Source organism: Dermacentor silvarum, chromosome 3 (assembly GCF_013339745.2).
Source record: "Dermacentor silvarum isolate Dsil-2018 chromosome 3, BIME_Dsil_1.4, whole genome shotgun sequence".
NCBI lineage: Eukaryota > Metazoa > Arthropoda > Arachnida > Ixodida > Ixodidae > Dermacentor > Dermacentor silvarum.
The window spans coordinates 230,159,972-230,182,620 of record NC_051156.1 but is presented as its reverse complement, the minus strand read 5'-3'; the positions used below and the strand labels follow the sequence as shown (position 1 = coordinate 230,182,620).

General features: G+C 46.6%; 1 protein-coding gene across 2 annotated transcripts in view; it reads right to left on the bottom strand.

Annotated features, from left to right (window-relative positions):
* Positions 1-6,378: 6,378 nt before the first annotated feature.
* The window catches only part of LOC119446845 (lethal(2)neighbour of tid protein), a 37,964-nt gene continuing 21,693 nt past the window's right edge, over positions 6,379-22,649 (bottom strand). For both annotated transcript variants that reach the window (XM_049664959.1, XM_037711411.2), the window contains exons 5-8: positions 18,747-18,867; positions 18,356-18,558; positions 6,758-6,819; positions 6,379-6,693 (exon numbers count right to left, since the gene is read on the bottom strand). In XM_049664959.1, the coding sequence (XP_049520916.1) occupies positions 6,395-6,693; positions 6,758-6,819; positions 18,356-18,558; positions 18,747-18,867 (685 nt within the window). In that variant the 3' untranslated portion in view covers positions 6,379-6,394. The remainder of the gene's footprint in view (positions 6,694-6,757; positions 6,820-18,355; positions 18,559-18,746; positions 18,868-22,649) is intronic.

The following is a 22,649-nucleotide window of genomic DNA, read 5'->3' as shown; positions in this document are numbered from 1 at the left end:
GAATTATAGACCCATTAGCTTGCTTTCAGTATTGTATAAAATATTCACCAAGATAATTTCCAATAGAATCAGGGCAACACTTGACTTCAGCCAACCAAGAGAACAGGCTGGCTTCAGGAAGGGATATTCTACGATGGATCATATCCATGACATCAATCAGGTAATCGAGAAATCTGCAGAATACAATCAACCTCTGTATATGGCCTTCATAGATTATGAAAAGGCATTTGATTCAGTAGAGATACCAGAAGTCATAGAGGCATTGCATAATCAAGTAGTACAGGAGGCATACGTGAATATCTTGGCAAACATCTACAAGGATTCCACAGCTACCTTGGTTCTCCACAAGAAAAGTAGAAAGTTACCTATCAAGAAAGGGGTCCAGGCAAGGAGACACAATCTCTCCAATGCTATTCACTGCATGCTTAGAAGAAGTATTCAAGCTCTTAGACTGGGAAGGCTTAGGAGTGAGGATCAATGGCGAATATCTCAGCAACCTTCGGTTTGCAGATGACATTGTCCTACTCAGCAACAATGGAGACGAATTACAGCAAATGATTGAGGACCTTAATCGAGAAAGTGTAAGAATTGGGTTGAAGATGAATATGCAGAAGACAAAGATAATGTTCAATAGCCTGGCAAGGGAACAAGAATTCAGGATCGCCAGTCAGCCTCTAGAGTCTGTAAAGGAGTACGTTTATCTAGGTCAATTACTCACAGGGGACTCTGATCATGAGAAAGAAATTTGCAGAAGAATAAAATTGGGTTGGAGTGCATACGGCAGGCATTGCCAAATACTGACTGGGAGCTTACCAGTGTCGTTGAAAAGTGTACAATCATTGCATTCTACCGGTGCTAACATATGGGGCAGAAACTTGGAGGTTAACAAAGAAGCTCGAGAACAAGTTCAGGACCGCACAAAGAGCGATGGAACGAAAAATCTTAGGACTAACGTTAAGAGACAGGAAGAGTGCAGTGTGGATCAGAGAACAAACGGGGATAGCCGATATTCTAGCTGACATTAAGCGCAAGAAATGGAGCTGGGCAGGCCATGTAATGTGTAGGTATGGATAACCGGTGGACCATTAGGGTTACAGAATGGACACCAAGAGAAGAGAAGCGCAGTCGAGGTCGGCAGAAAACCAGATGGAATGATGAAGTTAGGAAATTTGCAGGCGCAAGTTGGAATACGCTGGCGCAAGACAGGGATAATTGGAGATCGCAGGGAGAGGCCTTCGTCCTGCAGTGGACATAAAATAGGCTGATGATGATGATGATTATAGCCCACATAGGCTTCGGCATTTTAATACCGGTCGTATTAATAGTGTACAGTTTTAATGGTAGAATATTTAGGTTGTATATTTGTACATCCCCAATATTTTTCAGTCCACTGACGTTATGCTAAATGCAGGTTTTATCTAGCGCAGGATTTTCGCTGAAATGCTGTTGTTTATGAAGCTGCTCCCGAGTGGTTTTAGAGGTAGGATAGTTTCTTGGAGCCTAGGAGTGATTTCCATGCAGCTGGTTTATTACTTGTCGAATAAAAGAAAATCACAGCTGCTTGAAAGACAATAACATTTTTTCATGATCTCGAGGGAGAAACAATTTTACCGACCATTTGGAGAAGTGGCCTGCCCAAGGGTGTGACTTGAAATCTCTGAATGATTACTGACGCCAACAGATAATTAGATGAAGTTATGAAAATATTACGTTCTCTGGATGAAGTATCTAGGCTAGTCCGTCGATGGCACTTTCGGAGGCCTTCACATACCCTTGTCGAATCAATATTTAGCGCTGTAAAGCCTGGCCATAAAGGACGTAGCCGTTCTGTAATTCATAGCTGGAAGGAAATAATCCGTACCATTTTCTAAATTACCGAGGTCATGAACCTGGAATTATTTTTCAGAATATATTTTAGTGTACATATAAGTCAGATCACCTGTGAAGGAAACCAACGGTCGGCAAAACCAAGGCAAGCATAAGGGAGTGTTCCTACCTTTTTTTCATGATGTGGTGTTAAATACTTCGAAATTGATTGTGTAATCATTTATGAAAGAAACAGTTGATTAGAAAGCTCGATCACAGTCCACGTGACACCTGCAGTAATACAGGACGTACCACCTCCGCCACAATGGAGATGGGTGGCGCTGGTCAACACTCTCGAGATTAGCTTACACTAGACATAAATACCCAGAAAAGTTGAAGATTGGACAGCCGTCGCCGTAGTTCAGTTGAAAGTGCACCGGTCGCGAAATTCGGAGGTCGTGGGTTGGATGCCACCGGCGGCGCATGTTTTTTTTTCTTCTACTGTCTAATCAATTATTTCTTTCATGAATGATTACACAATGAATTTTGAAGTATTTAACACCACAACTTAAAAAGAAAAAAAATATAAACACTCCCCTATGCTTGCCATGGTTTTGCCGATTGATGGTTTCCTTCATGTGCATGTCATAACGAGAGCCTCAGTTCCCTCCCCTTGTTTGCAGATCACCTGTAGCGAGTCAAGGCTCGTGTAAAAAGGCATTTGTCTGACTTCCTCCTCACATGACGCTAGATATCAGAAGAGCGCTAGCGTTGTGGTTTCGCAACGGTGGAGCGAAGGCCGTCATCGGTCTAAACAGATGCATATACCTACGTTAGAATATGTTTAAAGATCCGTTTTGCTATGTTCTGGTCCTCCTTTGCGGATTTATTCTTCCAAACTATTGTCTTACTGATCAACCCAGGTGCCATTTCTCTTGCAATTCACCCATAAAACTGCTAGCAGGAGCAGAAAAGGCTGACAGCACCGGCCGAGAGAGAGCTGCAGGGTTTTGACATTTTGCTTGTTTCTTCTGGTACTGGTAGAAAATATCCAGCGCTGCCAAAACGAAATTCGAATCCGGAGTACTAGTCTGAAGCATCGATTACACAACCGCAATAAAACAACAACTCACAGCTGCTCAGGTTCATGGATGGATGGATGAGACAGAACCCTTTAAATCGGGCGGTGGCATACGCCACCTAACCGTGACTATCAATTTTTATTTGAGGTGCCTCCTGGTGGTTTGCACGAGAAACATACGAGAAAATAAAGGAAGGCATAGGGAAATAAAAGGTGTTAGGCAAAACACAGTTGTAGAAGAAACTTGTGGAACTCTGGCTCCTGTGAACTTGTGAAACTTGTGAACTCTGGAACGCGCTGCCTTACAACCATACGCATCAGCATGAATAGGAAGGATTGGAATATTCTGCTCTATTTCGGATACCGCGGCACGCATCCCAATACTCTTGCTTCCGCACTTGCTGTGTGCACACCCGGGCATAAAAAAAAACTACATAAAAAGCACACCTTCAAGAGTCAGAGCGTACCCCTCGTAGTCGGACGGAGCTTGACGGAGCGCTGGACCAGCGCCTCCGTCGCGAGTCAAGCCAGCGCAACAAACGGCCTCAGCTATGTCGCTGAGCCAAACAAACGGCCTCAGCTATGTCGCGAGTCAAGCCAGCGCCTCGACATAGGGAGGCGGCCTGCTAATGACGCTGATGAAAAATGAAAACACAAGCAAAGCGTCATTTTGCGCGCATTTTCCTGGCGACGGCCTGAGGGGCCAATCATCGCTCAGAAAAGCGCCGACTCGAGAGGCGGGAAAGAAGGCCGTGCGAGGTTCTTCGGCGTGGCTAGTTCACTATAGCGCGGCGGCAGAGTTCAAATACAGTGCCTAGAATATACTTGCACTGTAGTTCAAAGAATGTCGGTACTTTCAAATTATCAAGGGGCTTCAATGGGTCTGGCGCAGCAGCGGCGGGGCAGTTCACAGAAAAAAATTACACCATCTTCCCGTAGGGGAACCCTGAGTAGTATGCGAAGCAGCCATGGGGTCCACTCAAGGTAGTTTTATCAGCTGTATAAACTTGGACATGCAGCAGCACCAGCAACACGCAGAACTATTGTCGACGCCGTCGACGTTTTGCCCGCATTCGCACCGAACGCGCGCGGCGTTGGTGACTGTTGCCGGTGCCTCTCGGGCGCCTACCGTCGCGCCTCTAACCTAAGCTGCTCCGCATCATCGCGCGCGGAGCCGCAGGTGTTGCCATTCGTTGCGTAATCCGGAGATGAGGAATGCCGAGAGGAGAGATGAGACAAGGAGAGGGAGGAGGATGAGCAGGCGCAGTGCGGGTGTGGACGCCGCACGGCGGAGGGAGGGACAGAGCCGCCGGCAATAAATGCTTCGCATTTAAAAGGCCCTCGCCGGAGCTGGCGCTTTGGACACTCCCCTATTATTCTAGATCACTCTAGGCTGGACTAGAGTGTACTATGGCCATTGTGTAGTACACTCTAGCTGGACGATCCAAGTGGACGATCCTGGCTACCCGCAGGCTGCCAGAACGAGCCAGGACGATTTTAGTCTGGCTGCTCTTTGGAAGTTTTGGCTAGCAGACGACAAAAAGGGGTGATCAGACGAGTGCTCGCCGCCATCCTTGCGGGGACTTGAAGGATTGCAACGCGGGCGCTCACTCGCTCAGCCAACTGGCTACGGTCACCTTCGGACTGCATTACTTCTAGCGTTATCTTTCTGAGGTTCTAACAGACCGTTCCGCCCTGGGAGGTGGTGCCATACGAGTGGCTGGCAAATCATTTAAAGCTTTCTTTCTTTCGCGCGCGCGTGTCGTGAAGGCTTCTAAAATCGAAGTGAAAGCAGGTCAGCATGAACTTTCATGCGGGTAAGACGTACCCGATATTCTAGCTGCCTTTTAGTGTCTTGTCAAATAATAACAAAACGCCAAGCCGGTGGCCAACGTGATCTCTGCGAGCAGGCATCCTCGAGCGATCATTTTACGCGCGATTTCGCGTCTTGGCATCTGACACATCGGAGGCCGTTTGTTGCGCTGTGCAAAGTGAGGTTAGGTACATGGAAGATCCCTAAGTGAGTTGCCCAGTGCTCGTCCTTTGCAGAGTCGCGCGCCATCTTGTAAAAGTGGCAATGCATAAATGGGCCAACTACGCCAAGTGCGCTCCGACCACGTCGGCTGCTACCATGCTGGTAGCATGTTTACGTTTTTCTCGCGGGCAGCTGTCCCAGCGTTCGAGTTTACAAATTTCGGGCAGCTTCGGGTTGTCTTGGATCTCAGCCCAAGTAACTTCCTAGGAACTAGTTGGCTACCAGAACCAACGTTTATATAGACGATTTTATATTTGTTTCATGGGTGCCGCCATCTTGAGCTATTACACAAACAATTTCTTAGTTTTATGAGAAGTCACGTAACATGGTCATGAAACGCTGAACGCGTTTATACAACTGTTTTCATACTTGCAAATCGACTGTAGTACCATAAACTTTGTTGCTAAAGACAGAAAACAGAAGCGTTATCAGCCCAATGTGGCGGCACCTAAACGCTTCCGTAAAATGGTGTACTTATATATATAATAAACATTAGCCAGAACTCACCGAAAATCAAAGAAGCCGCTGCTTATGCGCAGCTATGCGCGGCGGTGAGAATGACCAGTCTTGCTCGATGGCGTATTCGACGCGGGAATTTACAAACCCCGCTTAAAGCGATGTATTCGGCGCGCACCGGTCGGGTATTTTTTGGATTCTGAGAAGAATCTAGTTCGTTATATGCATTGGCAGGACAATTTCACTTATTTATAATGAGGTCTTAAATGCATGGATCTCTATGGCGATTTCAATAGGAATTTCATTTACTTTGTTATAACGAGTTTCGAGTACTTGGTACAAGTACCCAAGTTTTGCAATGCTCTGGCTAACATTCTTTTACAATGAGGTATGTGTCGTTTTACTGCTTTTAGAGTTCATTAACTAAACCAATTGTGCAAGGCATGCCCATTTTGATTAGATAACAATTTCACGCATTCTCTGACTGTGCTCAAGTACTGGTAGAAACGCTGACTTTGTGGGTACCCGCAACAAGTTTCTCCCAACAGCTTCTTGCATATTAGCATGCAATTGACTAAGATTAAATCACTTGCCCAATGAAAGAATCTTTCTGAGCTGTTGCAACTCTGCACTGCTTTTATGAGTGTATGCTCATCTCCTCTGTGGTATTGCTGCGACAGGTCACCACCATTCAGTGAGTGTTGCCCAACTGGCATGTGGTACTCATAGAAATCAGCTATTATATTTAAATGTGACACAGGTGAAAGTCCAGTCAACTAAAAGATAAATAATGTAGCTCATTACTGGCACTAGTAGTGAGCTGCTGACCTGAGCAAGTAGTATTTCACTGTATTATTTTTATTTGTCCTGAGCAGCGACAAGCCTGTATTATATGGGCACATCATGTTCTGGCTAGGGAGAGACTAGAGGACTGACCTATGAATATTTTGCTTCATAGAAACGGAGAATGCTGAACCTCAATCTCACAGCAGACATGAAATGGACAGTCATACCACTTATTTATTCTTGGATACTGACGGCGGCACAGACGGCTCTGTCGGCCAATCCTTCCAGAGGCTGACTAGAAGAACAAAGTGTGACAAGTGGAGCAGGCCGCTGCTCCAGCTAGTGGAAGGAAAGGTGTTCCAGGCAAGCTCCAACATGCCCCACAGCATAAGGCGTGTCATGGCTGTGAGGCTTGTGGACCACAAGAGATAGGGAATGGTGTGGTAGTACCAGACATAGAACTGGTAGTGCAGTGACCGACTAAAGGCCATTCCTATAAAGTTGCAGGTAAACAGTGGCAGCAGCATTTCTGGACATGGCTGTTAAGGAAGTAACAAACAAAGATGTACACTTGCAAGAAGAGGAAAGGATACGATCTGGGAACATAACCAGCACTTTTCCCTTGTTCGTGGTCCATTCAGTGAGCTTCAGGTACCTAAGTAAACGAAAAACATGTTTCACTTTTTGCTCAAGCAGGTGCAGAAATCTAGCAACAAATTGATGACAGAGTGCCTGAATAGTATAAAGCTTATCATTGCTATGTGATTGCCCAATCATGTCAATCAAAGCCCAAAATGTTATTGAATGTAAGCTTCACAGTTTATTCTAGGGCAATAATTAAATGTCAAAGTGCTTGCTCACCCACACTGAAGAGTTAGGCATCAGAGATCGGAATTACAGCTAATTATGGTTAAAGGAAGCTTTACTTTTATCCCTTTTGTTCTTGTCACAAAATTACCAGTCGGGACAGAGAACCAGCATATGCACACCAGTACCGCTGGGTTGTAGCTCAAAGCAGATACAGCCCGTTTGTGATATGTTTCATAAAACAAAACAGTCTGAAAATGCAAAGGACTCAGGGCAGCATTAGGAACGACGGTGAAACCACTTGGCACATCTTGTTCTCATACAAGAATGTAAATGTGAACTTTGCTTTTTAGTACTCCTGCATGATAACAGGAAGTGAAAGATGTGGAAGGTAATGTGAAGAAGAATATAAAGATGCAAAACTACATGAGTTTATTTCTCACAAAATGTGCACAATGTGTGAAGAGGAAGGTAGAAAAAAGCTGCATTATAGGGACACTAAAGGCAAATAGTCAAGCTAAAGTAATAGGGTAACACTCGAAAAAGTCTAAGGCATCAATATTATCGAGAATAGAGCTTTAGTAAGTGAGAAAGTGAGGTAAATGTAGGGCACGATTTGAGACTCTGTTGAAACATTCTAGTAATAGCTTGATGACGTTGTAATGCCTCATTGTAATTGTTGTTGGCAGTACTCAACCACTGATAATAAAAAGATCATTGCACTGCATTATAAGAAAGATAAAAATTATACTTGCCCACTTCTATTCGATTGTAAGAAAAAGAAAACTCACTGACAATGCATATGGTCAAAAGGTTTAGCTTTTGCTCGACCCAACACCACCTGCATGCACACATTTTGGTAGTTTCATTTCAGTATTGCATACTGCGCTGCTGCACTAGTTTTGCTGATTTGCGAAGCTCATACTAAAGAGGCAACCACACGGGTTTTACACCGCAAAGAAAATCATTTCTTCAATTTGGCTGCACTTTTTGCACTAGTTAAGGGGGTGCAGCAGTTTTGTCCTCGATATTACAGTGCGCCGCACGCACCGCAATCTTCTATTTAACTTCGTGCAAGGAAAATTCTGCACGAGTTCACGGTTTGCCTGCACTAGCTGCTGTGGAAGTGCAGACATTGTGTAAGCTCTCGGTAGCAGATGACATGGTGCAGTGCTAGTTGAATTATGGTGCGCAGATGTAAATATCACCTGCTTTAGTTACAACAGTTCCTATGGATGGCATAAGAAAGTGAGGTACAAGTTCAACAAAACATGTTGCTGGGCTCGTTGGTGCATGATTAATTACCAGAATTGTGGTGCAGCGAAATACAAAGGACGACAAGCACTAAAGGTACAAGTTCGATGCCTGAATGGTTGTGAGGGCAAGTTGTTGAATTCATGTGATGTGTTAAATTGCTTTCAATCACATACGTTTTTCTTGGAACACGTTTTCTGACTACAAAATTATCCACGCCCACCATTCTGTTCTTGTTGATAGCGATTATTGCTATAACGAAAAGAAATTAGCCTCCCTTTTGCTACATGCACATTTGTTGAAAAGGTTCACAACAGGCCTGCACTAAGTTGATGGGAGGTGCTGCCAGCTTATAGCAGTATCTGAAAGCAAAACATTTCTTGAATTGCGAGGAGCAGCACCAACTCAAAAAGCACCTATAGAATGATGTGCCAACAGCAGCAGATGCAACGACACATTGCGCCAAATGCATGATATGCACCGCGCAGGCAACAAGGCTTGGACCTTTCTATTCATATTCTAAATAAATGTGCAGTGCTAGTGCAGGCACTGCACTTTCTGAACTGGCACTTGCACGGTACTGCAACGGAACTAGTGCAGAAAGTGCAGCCAAATCAAAGAGTCCTAAAGCGGCACCTAATTTCCAATACTGTGTGAATCAATAGAATGGTACGGCCGTAAAAAATCGTGCTGCGAGGAAAACATTTCAACCAGAAAGGTATCTACCGCATGGACTCAAACAGAAGGTCGAACATGAATACAGATTGACCCCTATATCAAATTGAGCTTACCGAAACATATATTCGAATGATATCTTTTTAGAATAACGAAAAACTTTAAACATTACAAAATTTTATTTACAACAACCTTGTCTTCTCAGTTGTCAATTCCACAAGCCCCGTCAGAAATGCCAGAACGTCAGATGCCTTGCAGGCATCGTAAACGACATTGTGCAGCATTTCTTGAAGCGAGTCTCCCGACTGGTTAGGCACGACAGAAGAACTCCATTAGCACAGTACTCTCGAGGCCACCATAGTGATGCCTCGGTGGAGCTCGCACATCACTTGCCGCCCGTCTTTGCAGTTGTTATAGCAATGCCATTCTTGAACGCCAACAGCCGCACTTGTTACACGTGATTGGCAGCAGCGTTAAACAGTTGAATGAGTCAGCAGCCGGATGGAGGAAGGTGGCCTCCCCGCCTTTATATTCTTTCTCTCTGCCATCCTCCTATCTTGCATTTTTTCATGCAACCTGGTTATAACAATTATCGGTTATAACAATACAATTTTCGTGGCGCTTAAATACTGTTACAAGTGGGTTTGACTGTATTTAATAACTCTTTAAGCTGGGACATTTTTCCCGAGATATTTAAAATCGTTAGAGTTTCTATAAAACTCGTGGCATCAATAACCCTGGCAGCTATTTCTGTGCTTAACATTATAATACCGTATTTGAGAAGGTCATTGCGGGTCAGTTGAAAAACTACTTAAACGCAAACAAGCTTATAACAGGTCCAGAACAAGGCTTCCAAACCAATCAATCCACATCATCATCCACTAACTCAGAGTATATACATATTTCTGCACAAATTGCGGTAGTGGTACTTTTAGACTTAAAGCCTTTGAGAGTCATTCATTTCGTACTATTGGGAAAATTCAAAATATAAGGCTTTAGCAAAACTCCTATGAACCTCTTTTAAACCTACTTAAAAGAACACTAAAGCAAAAGAATAAATCAACTTAGACTGATAAAGTATTCTTTGAAAGCTCTACTGTCATTAATTACACTGCAATAGGTCAATTATTAGAAAATAAAATGAAGTTCAAAGTTAATTAATTTAAATTTCGTGCGGAAACCCCAACGTAAGCACTTCAGTGTGACGTCACGACTTCTAAAGTAATTTTTCGTATTTGGGCCACATTGGCTTAGTAAAAGTTCACGAAACTTGCCATATTCAGTCTTGGGCTCCTTTAGAACACAATGTAGTCAATCTTTACCGCTAAAAGATTAACTGAGACCTAGAAGATGCTGTCAAAATCCATGACGTCACGAGGAGCTGGTGCGGGAACTTCAAGGTGGCGTCGCCCCTAGCCTTCTGTGTTTTTTGTTTTTCCTGGCTTACCAAGCAGCTTCTCGCGGTAAGAGTGGTGTTTTCTATATTGTGAAAGGGTAATGTACTGATACAGAAGAAATCGTTTTTCCTTTTAGTGTCCCTTTAAGCAGTCAAAAGCAATATGAACGTCTTAACTCATTTTCTTGTCACTATTCTTACAGGTAAATTGTAAGCCCGTAACGGCGTGGAGGCTTGGGCTAGTCGGTAAATACACGATAGGGGAACAGCGGAAAAAAAAAAAAAAAAGCAAAACAAACAAGAAGACAAGAAGGGAGACACACACCAGTGCTGCTCGAATTCTTACAGGTGCTCCTCAAGGATCAGTTCTAGGCCCTATTCACTTGTCACTATACGTTCATGACTTACCATCAGTACTAATGTCACCAAAAGCTGTCATTTACGCTGACGACAATGCACAAACTTTTTAAGGTAAAACCCTGAATGAGTTGCAGCGCACTCTAGTGAGTTATCGAACTTATCTACTTGGTTTCCAAGTAATAAATTATGAGTAAGTATAACTAAGTACGAGTAATGAAGTATTATAAGTAATAAGTATTCCACTCTCGGTACACAAAACTTTAAACAACATGCAAATACATTTTGAGGGTGGTGCAATAGAACAGCTATAGATACTATAAAATACTTAGGTGTGATCTTGGATTACAACTTGAATTGGAAACCACATATTTCCAGTATATGCACTAAATTAGCTTCCGCATGTTATGTGCTAGTATTCAAATGCAGAGCATGACTTTATCTTAATATACTTAAAGTTATTCAGTTTTCTCTTTTCCATCGTCACATCATTTACTGCTGTGAATCATGGGCTTGCACTTATAAAACCTACCGTATAATGCCGATTATAAGTGGACGATCCCCCCCCCCCCCATAAAATGACCTTCCAAAGTTCAGGGGTTGACCTATACTCGGAGTCGTCCTATACGTGGAATCATAAAGTCAACTTATTTGTGGGGTTGAAAGTATAGTAAAAGCTCGATGATACGAATCTCACGGGGTCACGAAAAATATTCGTATTAGCCGAAATTCGTATCATCGAAACACAATTAAAACTACTGTCGAATCTCGATAATTCGAACTCGAAGGGGCCCAAAAATTTGTTCGAATTGAAAGGACGTATTTGTGAAGTATTCGTGCCCCATAGCACGATGCACGAACGGTGAGAGTCGTGAAATATCGCGGCGCGCAAGCGCATAGCAAGCGCGGGCCACGAAACTGCCCACGCCGGCTAACGGTCGCTTCCCGATAACGACAGAAAACGAAGCTTCAGGGAGCGAGCGGGCGGCGCCAGCACACGGGTGCGCGCGGAGACCGTCGAAGGTGAGGTAGGAGGGCGGCAGGGAAGCGGATTTGGCCGTGTCAACTCCGCCGCTTCGGTGTCTCCCCTCGCCCTCCCTCTCAACTCCCTCGTAGCTCTCTCACCTTCGACTCCGTGCGCACATCTCTGTGAGATGTGCGCGCCCGCCACCGTGCTGGCGCCAGCTTATTTTAGCCGCCTCCTGAAGTTTCGTTTTCTGCCGTTATCGGGAAGCGAGCGTTTGCGGGCGTGGCAGTTTCGTTGGCCCGACTGTGCCTCCGCCGCTGCTTCCCTCTGCGCTGCTGCCGCAGCGTGCAAGGTCAACATGTGACTAGAAAACAGAGAGGGGTTCACTGCCATTTTATCGGCGTGGCTGAGACGTCGGCACTAGTGTGTGCTAGAATACGGTTGTCTAGAACACTCTAGTCGGCAAGTACATGCTTGTTCCGGCGCGATGCAGAAACGGCGACCTTGCAATTAGAGAGAGGGGGAAATTTCCGCCGCGGGTTCTTTTTTTTTTTTCCCCCCCCCGTTCCTTCGCGCGCGGCATTGAGGGGTCTCTCCTGAGCTTTTGCTCTATGGCGGTGTCGGAGCAATGCCGGTCGGAGGCGCCGCCGCGTTATTTGGCGCGCTGCTAAGAGCATTGTCGGTACGCGGTATGTTCGAAATAAGCGTGTTCGAATTAACGAGATTCGACTGTAGCTAAATTATAGAGTCAGAGGTGAACTCACTCAAGCACATGTACGTAAAAAGCATTTATTTCTTGAAGCGCCACCGCTTCAAACTCTTCGCGCCCAGTCGCGGAGTCCGCGCTGTCGCTGTCCGGCGCCGCGCCTCCGCACCAAAAGAGAAGGAGAGAAAGCGCGTGACTGCGCGCTGTTCTCTTTCGCGGCCGTCGGTGGGGCGGCGTTTATTCGTATCAACCGACGCAGGCTGAAAATCGATTCGTAACAACTGTTCTCTAGCACGTTGCAAAGTAATGGGGCTCGGCCGGGACCACAGAAAAATTCGTATCATCCGGAAATTCGTATTAGCCGTGATCGTATCATCGAGCTTTTACTGTAGCTTCGATCGAGCTGCGGGTAGTATCACACGCCGTGCACACACAATTCCGCAATAGCTATCAGACACGGTGCAAAAGCGGCTGCCTAAAAAAGATGAATTTATCTTACGATACGCCCTAAAGTTTTGTTTTCATACGACAGAAACACTTTGTTGACAAAAAGTGGGCGTTCCACAGAAAACCTGGCAGCACTTTGCGGGGAACTGAATCAAGTAACCAGTCATCTTCGCAGGTCTTTCTTTGCATGCCTGTTTGCCATATCTGCATTTCGCTTCGTTTGCAAACAGTGGTGTGCGCGATTTACGTCGCTGCTCAAAGAACACCAAGATGCCGCCGCCACCCCAGCAACAGTACAGCGCTACTGAAGCCCCACAGCATGCTCATCCTGGACTCCTGCGGCCACATCATAGATTGAGTGAAGAAAGCAGTAGCGGACTCTGGATATGATCTGGTCATCATTCCCGGCGGATTGACACCTATTTTTCAGCCGCTGGACGTGGCGCTGAATAAGCCATTCAAAGACTACATCAGTGCATTCTACTATGAATCACTTCAATAGGAAAACCCGAAGACACTGACAGGGTGCTGAAGCGCGCTTCTTTGAGTGAAGTGGCGCAATGGGTCAACAATGCCTGGTATGGACTGCCAACCGACATGGTCCGTGCGGCATCTTCCATGTGTGCCATCTCGGTACAGCTGGCACCGCTTCCAACGGCGAGCAGCAGCAGTGGCTTACACGATGGCAATGACCGCGACTGCATCCTTCTCTCAAGCGACGACGAGTTGTAAGCGAAGTCTCATGGACAAATCAATGTTTCTTTGCATGACTCGCAACTTCTGAAAAACTTATCGGTGAGCTAGTGAGCTACTGTACAAGTCAGTATATAACTCTCTCGCTGATTTTACTATGTCATCGAAATTGCTGATGCTATTACCCTGCTTATCTTTCAGTTGTAGCGAAACTTGGAACCCTGAAGTGGGTCTCCTTCTCCAGTACCTTCTAGTGGGTCGTTTTCTTCGGCTCTAGAATGCCGCTCGTGCTGAGAGTCCGTGCTGCGCTTTTTGGACTGTCGCCCTTGCGCTGCTTCAAGTGCCGTCCAATAAACATCCTTATACAGTGCATACATCTTGCCTTGTCCTATGCCAAGCTTTGTTACTGATTTCATGCTGCGTCCATATTTTACTGCTTCCTCAATCTTTTCGACATTATAATTTTGAATATCCCTTACTTTTTTTTTTGTTGATCAGTTTTGACAGTTCAGCAAATTCTATCTGATCTCTTGAGTTTGACACTTTCATGCTTTTTCGTTTCTTTATTGGGTCCTTTGTTACTTGGGAGAGCTTACCTACTGGTTGCATCTATGCTGTACTTTGGGTTAATGAACCCGTTCTCGATAGGGAACAGCGCAAAAAAAAAAAAAAAACACGACAGACAAGAAGGGAGACACACACCAGCGCTGACTAACGACTGATGACTAGCCCAAGCCTCAACGGTGTTGTAATTTAATTAACCCGTGTTTTTTGGCAATCTGGCTCCAGAGCCTACTCTGTGCCGTGTTGGAGAGCTGATGAACCTGCCGTAGCACCTTTGTGCGTTACAGAGTGGAGCAGCATTGTGCCCTTTCGTGACCGTTACTCTAGGGTGAGCCTTCTGCAAACTTATCTCCACATAACTGACGCCGAACTTTGTTTTCGACATGGTATCAGAGTAGGCCCCCTCACGGCCTCGTTCCTGCTAGACCTCCTGACTGCGGACTTATGTCAGACTTATGTCAGAAGCAGACGACCCCGAGAGCACGAGGTAGGTTTGCCTTTGTGACCCTCTGCTTTCGGCCACCAGGACCCATCCCTTTCTTGGAGCGCCCTAGGTGACGACGATCGCTCAGATATGTACCCTAGTCCTATAGCCCCCCAGTTACTGGTTTTCTCAGCCGTACGAGACACACAAGGTGCAGGTGCCTACTAGCCCCTCCGACCTCCGCTCTTTGTACCGAGCGCAGTTGCACCGACCACATCAGAGCCACCCCGCTTAGATGCCGGCACGAATACACTAGCTGGCCTCCCTTTGTCCCGAACGTCGTTCACTGTGCCATGTGCCGTGGTGGAGCCATCTCGCTCTGACGGTTTGTTCGCGGAGATTTCCCTGCCACGAGCATAGGCCACTCAGGTCGCACTGGAGCCACCCTATTTAGGTGCTGGCACAAACTCGCTCTCTGGCCTCTCTTTGTCCCAACGCAGTTTAGTTCCAAAGGTGCCGCATTGGAGCCACTCCGCTTAGATGCCGGCACGAATACGAGGTGTGTTCAAAAAGAAACCGAACTTTTGAAACAGCTCGCCAACCTGCAGAGGGAGCGCGCTGCGGCTACTGAGCGCATGTAGCGGCAGGTTTAGACAACAAACTGCCATTTGCCGCGTTTCGCTCTGACCATTAGTTGGCGAGCTACAGCCGCTGAAGTGAGCACATGAACAAGCTGTTCTTCGGATTGGTGCTAAAGTGACAACGTAGGAATTGGAAGAATAGCGTGTGTGTGTGTGAAGTTCTGCTACAAACTTGGGAAAACTTTCACAGAGACATTTCAGTTGCTTAGCCAAGCATTCGGGGAGGACTGTATGAGTCGCACGCAGTGCTATGATTGGTTGAAGCGTTCAAGTCGGTCAAAAATGAAGGCGATGTTGGTTGTGTTTTTTGACTGCAAAGGTAAACAAGTTTACCAGGGAATCCTAGCACGTTTGAGAGATTCTGTGCGCAGTAGAAGGCCTGAATTGCAGGAAAATCAGGCATGGATGTAGCATCATGACACTGCACCGGCTCACGCGTCGCTCCTTGTCCACAGCTACTTAGCGAAACACCACACTCCTGTTGTGCCATACCCACCACATTCTCCGGACCTAGCCCCAGCAGACTTTTTTCTATTCCAGGGGTGGGACTGTCCAAAGTCATTTCGGAGCAATTTTTGGAGCAAGTAAAATTGCGTTTTGGAGCAGTTTGGAGCCTACAAAATTGCATATTGGAGCGACTTGGAGCAGAGTAAATTTCATTTTGAAGCAGTTTGGAGCAGGTCAATCTGAATTTTGGTGGAATAATGGAATATGCAGCACACTTCGAAACCACGATGATACAGAGTATCAACCAACTCAAAGTGCGTAGTAGAAGCACGCTTTGTAGCTATAGCGTACATATATGGAAGAGTGTGTCGAGCGGTGGCACGGCGTAGGTGGAACATAGGTGGAACTGCAATCAAACTATATATTCCCGTGCTGACGCTCATGATGATAGCGGAAAATGTTCTCAAATTATATGGTCCAATCGACGCGCCAACATAATTTCTGCGTCACCATCAGGGGCGGATCCAGGTTTTTTTCTGAGGGGGGGGGGGGTCAGCTTCTGTCAATGATGATGATGATGATGATAGTAGCCTTTCTTATTTACCGAAATTTACCGTTTTTCCTCACGATAAACCCGCTTTTTATACGGCTAAAGCAACACCTGTAGCCCTCCGTGGTGGCTCAGTCAGCTCAGGCGTTGAGCGCGAGATCGTGGGATCAAATACTGGCCGCGGCGGCCGCATTTCGATGGAGGCGAAATGCAAAAACGCCCGTGTTCTTGCGTTGTAGTGCAGGTTAAAGAACCCCAGGTGGTCAAAATTAATCCGGAGCCTTCCACTACGGCGTGCCTGATAATGAGAACTGGTTTTGGCACGTAAAACCCCAGAAAGAGGAAGAAGACCTGTAGCGAAGCCAGGTATCGGTTTCTCCGAGCTTATAGGAAAAGGACGTTACCCAATACAGCCATGTGCTTGGCGGCTGCGCCTGATAATACAGGGTGTTAAAAACTAAGCTTTATGGTTTTGTTAAAGTTAGGCACTGGGAGGCATGCGAAGACCACCTGTGCAAATAAGTTATGTGGTTAAGGGGGCACAAAGTGAGATGATAATTATTGCTGTGAGCAGCCCAATTAACTAAAATTGAACAATTATTTTTTGTTGACTACAGTAAGTGGGTATGATTGTATTGAAAACTTAGAGACAGTCGAGTTTCTACACAGTATCAGTCGGAAGAATTATTCTAGCGTGTCCGTGCTCCGAGATATCAGACTCCAAATTTCAATTGTCGTACGGCGCAGAATAATCGAGAATAAAGACGCGACAATTCTCATGAATTCCCGTGAATGATCATGAAGCTCAGTGACCACTTCTGTGGAGGGATGGCGGCGCCATCTTCTCTCTTGAGTCGTGGTGGTGTGTTGACTAGAGGAACGTTCTTGAATACGGGCATAACGGTCCGCTCCAACGCAGCAACCAATACGCTGGTTGTTTACGATATGCGAATCACAGCGTATGAAGACTCACGACGCCACCTACAAGAATAACGATGTGGCGTAGTAGGCGAGAGCGCGAGCCAGCGTTTTCATGTTTTGTTTCCCACGCGCCTTGCTGAAGTGCTTGAGACGCTCGACGGTGACAGCAGCGAAAGCTGCCGGAACTCAACTTCAGATTCAAGTTCCAGTTTCAGATGATCTTCGCAGGCCGAAACATTGTGGGATGCGTCGGCGCTGCACAAAAGTATGTAGTACGTGGCCGCAAACGGTGACAGTGTTACGCCCGACAGATTACAAGACGATCACGCGTGTTTTGCCGCTCTCCTGCAGAGAATAGTGGGACGTCGATTGCTTTAGTCACATGGTACATTTCTCCTCACACGTCCCCCTCCCACCTGCTCTCCGAACGCACGCCGTATTCCAGTGGCAGGTCGAGTGTCCCTGCTCCACTGCGCTGTCACCCGACTCCGCACTGCGCGGCGCCCTGCTCCTGTTCTCCCAATGGAATTCGCCATAAGTGTAAAACATTTTATACATTTAAAGATACAATGTGTTCACGGTTACACTGCTGCCGAAAATTTACACCAGCAGAAAAGCGGAATGCACTTGGTTACTGCTATACTAGCTATGTGTTTGTTTGGTAGGCCTCTGTGCCACCAGGTGGTTGCACTGCAGGGTGCAACCACCTGGTGGCAGTGCACAGCCACTCGATGCACTGAGCCAACAACAGACTGTTGCGTATGCCAAACTATAAGCGTCCCACGCATGCGGTGCATAGCACACATAGAACTCTAACATTTGCATGCGCAAAGCTCCTGCGTACGTGAAACTAAAACTCTCCATTTTGTTCTCATGTTTGGTAGACTGCTGCCCGGTTAACCCAAGTGCAGCAGGTGCATACTCGATCAGTCTTGCAGTAAGCCTTTGCCCGTAAGCGCTGTGACTGTCGCACTGCGCTGTGCCTTGGGTTAAAAACCTGCGTTTGTTGGCAATCCGACTTCAGGGTCTATTCTCTACCGTGTTAAGAGTCGACGAACCCTGCCGTAACACCTTTGTGCATAGCAGAGTGGAAGATCATTGTGCCCTTTCCTGACCGTCGCTCGTAGGGAGAGCCTTGTGCAACCCCATCTCCACAGTATATTGACTATGGGCCTCCACTAGCCTTTGGCTACTGGCCCACTAGTTTCTGTATAATAAATACCCCCCCAGAAAAAAAGAAAAAAAGAAAAGCACTGAGTTCATACTGTTATGTGGCACTAATGGGTGCAATGTACACACTCAATTATGATGCATGCCTACTAGCAGAAAACAAGGACCTTACCTCATCCACTTTGGCAGAAAGCAAAGAATGGCAACAAGGTGAAGAGCCAGGAGTACCAAGTGAAACATGCGGTCCACAAACAGCTCTTCTGGCAGGAACCTCCAGTTGACCGTCCACTTGTAGAGGAACACCCGACCCAAGTTGAATGACCCCATCATGTATGAGACCGGGTTGGCTAGCAGGAATGGCAGAGCTAGGACCAGCTGACAAAGAAAGTGTTTTTCTAAGCACGAGTAGCACCAGGATGCACGAGTCTGTCAGCATGCAAGCAAACATAATGCAATAGCTGCTCTTTTAACATGAGGCAGCATCCGTACTGTTGCGGACATTCTAGTTATTACTGGCAGTTTCACACGGGTCAATTATAAGAAAGGCAAGAAAGACAATGTACCTGAATGAGGCCACACAGGCCAATCAGCAGGCATGTCTTGACAAGGCCTCGAGTAGACAGCAGGACAAGAAACAATGCTGGCGCAAACAGCAGGACGTTCATCTTCACTGAGACAGCCAGGCTGGCAGAAAAGGCATTGGTGGAATAGCATTATGTGTGGTTTGTTATACAGTGATGTAGTCTACTGCTCTTTACATTCCTTCTCTCAGGTGCAGAGGCAATTATTTCAGCTTGATCTTGTGAGATGACATAACTAAACCTCACAATGCAAAGCATTTAAGCTACATGAAAGTGTAAGATCACAAATAACATTTCTTTAAACATCTTCACAGCTGATGATATGCAAAAAGGAAACTTAATTGAAAATAATGCCAAGCAGTGGAATGCTTCAAGGGAACTCATCTCAGTGCCTTCAAAAACAAAACTTCCAAGTTAGAAAAAACAAACCGTCCTGAGGCCGTATTTTGTACCAGTTTGCTTTGGAACCAGTTCATTTTTCCGTACGCCATTGGCCGGCACCTGGGCGTCATCATTCCCACTGGGCATGACCACAGGCTTGGCTGACCTCACATACATGTAAATTATTTGCAAAGTAAACCTATCGACTGCTATGAGAACTGCTGTGAAGTGGTTCCCTTTTTTAATCTGCAGCACTTGTGTGTTACACACCTTCGCTCATAAATGCTGTTCCAGCACTCCCCATGTTTCAGTTTCCCCCCTAAAAAAAAAAAAAAAGCAAGAACAGTGCGATGAGTGAAGTGTGCTAGGCCAAGTGCATTGTTTGGAAAGAAGAAAAGAAAGTGGATAAACAAGACCGTGTGCGCGAACATGAGCAAGTGCAGCACTTTGGAAAAAACAATGACAACGAAGAGCCAAGCACGAGGGTACGTGGTACAAGAAATAAAAGAAACAGGAGTCAATCGCGGAAGTCCGTGACGCCCCAACGAATCAATTGGTGAAGCATACGGCGCTCAAAAGAACCAATTGGAACCACACGAGGCCCAGAAAGTAGAAAAGGGCAGAGCGTGTTGCAGAAGGCAGTAGAGTTTGAGAGAGCCACACAGGAAGAAGGTCGGCCACTGGTTAGAGCACTGAAGACAGACCGTCGGATTCCGGACCCAAGCCACCATGACTTTAACCATCTGGGACTACAAGTCAAGGGCCAGCCTATGCCTGGGTGCGCTGCGCGGCGTAGGCAGAAAGCAAGCTAGCCCAAAGCAGGCCGCCCAAAGTGCCGGGGGCGGCACTTATTACGTATTTTCGGTTTCTGCCAGTAAAAGTATGGCCCTTGAGATCCGCAATTGCTATCTAAAGTTGGTGTCTATGATGCGTTGTGGCCCTAAAATTGGTTTTGGCTCATAGATGTTCCGTATAAACTTCAAGGGCGATAACGGCCGTATAAACTCCAAGGGCGGTATGTGTGAGTGAAAGCGTGCGAGGGGAGCCGACGCCCACGTCTCGCGCGCGAAAGAAAGAAAAGCAGGGAGGAAGCGCGCCTCCTTCCGTTGCGCTCGAGGCACCGGCGAAGGAGCGAGGGGGGAGGGATAGCGGGCAGCGTTGTGCTCTGGCAGCATACTGCGAGGCGGCGCGCAGTCGCGCGGGCCGTATCTTGAAAGCGATCTGCGTGGGGGCTGAGTCTACGCAGTGTAGGTGCGTCGGCGGCTCGTAGCTTTGTGCGTGCTGCGTATTCTCAGCGCTGAGTTTGCGTTGAAGCGATAGACAACAGCACGAAGGTCACCTTGCTCGCTTCTGCAGCGGCGCTTAAATTCCTCACGCCAGCGTTTGACAGCGCGTGTCTGCGATCATCGAGTGTGATGTGTTCATGTTTGCCTGTGGGCGCTTACACCATGCTTGTTAATTAGTTAAGAAGTGAATGTTTACAAGTTTACACGGACGATAGCAATCGATACTTCGGCTGTTGGGCGAAACTACTTTTTTTCACACGTAAGAATTAAAATAATATTGTGTGCAGTTCTACACTACTCCCATTTCTCAATTTTTCCTGTTTCCTGGCTCTTGCGTTTCCCGGCTCTTACATTTTCTTTTACGGTCCCGTTAAAAACGTAACAGCGGGGTTCTACTGTATACCAACACTAAATATTTTTCCGAAATAGGTCCCTCTGAAGAATTTAAATCTGCAATAAAGAAAATTGACCCTGGGCAGCTGCATATGGCGAAAAAAATTGACCTTAAAAGGGTTAAGCGATGATGAGATCATCAACGATGCCCTCGGTGTGGTGGATGAGGCATCTGATGAAGACAACTCGTGCGATGTACTCTCAGCGCGTCGTACTGCAAAAGAAGGCGTGGATGCTCCAACTGTTTTAGAGGAGTTTTGCTATGATGCTACATGCAATACGCTTGCACTTTGTGGGGATGCGCGATTCTCACGCGTCCCATGATGTTGTTTTCCCCGCATGTCTCCTGTAGTCCGGCTTCTCTGCGTGGCTAAGCCCAGCGGTGGTTGCGGCGCGTTGCGAGAGATGGCGCTAGTGTCGCGATGCTGCGTTCATTCGAGGGCAGGGAAGCCAGCAGCAAGATAGAATTTGAGGAGCGATTGAGAGAGATGGCAGAAAAGCGGTGGTCAAGGAGAGTTTTCAGTTATTTGTACATGAGGAATGTTGATACAAAATGGAGGAAGCTGACCAGAAAACTGTCAATCAAATATTTGGACTGCAGGAGGGGTGTAAACCAGGAAACAGCGGTTAAGAAAAAGGTTAAGGAAACAGAGAGGGGTCTGTGGAAAAAGGGATACAGACGAAATCAGCACTGGGAACATACAGAACTTTCAAGCAAGAAATTGCCAAAGAAAATATCTATGATAATTCTAGGGGAAGCTCTTTGTTGTTTGAAGCCAGGACGGGAGTATTGCGGACTAAGATGTACCGAGTCAAGTACCAAGGTATAGACACGTTGTGCTGTGCGTGTGGAGAAGAAGAGGAAACGGCTGAACACCTCATACTTTTCTGTAAGGGGCTTAACCCTACAGTGCAAGGCAACGGGGCTGATTTTTTCAAAGCATTGGGGTTTAGGGACAGTGAAGGCAAAATAGACTTTAAGCGGGTAGAAATAACCAAACAGAGGTTATCTGATTGGCGGATAAAATTAAGGCAGGGGTGAAATTTCACCCACCACAAAGTACAAATTATGTTAATAGCCATGGCTAGGTGGCGTATGCCACCGCCCGATTTAAAGGGTTCAGCCTCATCCATCCATCCATCCATCCATGCGTAGTGTCGCGATGCTGGCGCCACCGAACGGCGGGGTCACTTGGGGGAAAAAGGGCGGAGGCGCTCGCTCTTTGGCTGGGGATCGGCGACCAACACGCACGAACGCTTCGCACGTGCGCCGGCCCGCTTCGCGCGACCGTCGCGCGAGGCTTAGAGCGGGACACCGGTATGGACGAACACGGATCGTTCGAGCGCGCCACCGTTCGCGTGACTGTACACGTGAACGACTAGGCAATGGTGTCATAGCATGGGGCGAACGTATTCGCTCGCTATCGGGTCGCGGTGAGTCGGACTTCCTTGATTTGTCGCGCGCCCGTGTGAATGTTCAATTGGTTGTAATTCGGCTAGTATGTATTAGTGTATGAAAGGTGCAATAAATGCCCTTTTGATTGTTTGCACTACTATGTGTCGTTCCTTTGTCCCAAGAGCACATGTGAGACCCCACATCAGGCTGCCCAACGTGGATCTCTTGGGGCATCGGACGATAATTTTAACAGCTTTGCTCGGTTCGAGATGTTTCAACCGAAGCGTAGTCCTAGCGTAGATTTTGATCGCTAGTGTCGGCGGTGTGCTTTCTTGAGCGAGGCGACGGTTGCTGTAGCGTGTTTGAACTTTTCGACATGCTAAGCCTTTTCGCGAGTGTTTTGAAGTACACTCGTCGGTACGAGAGCCA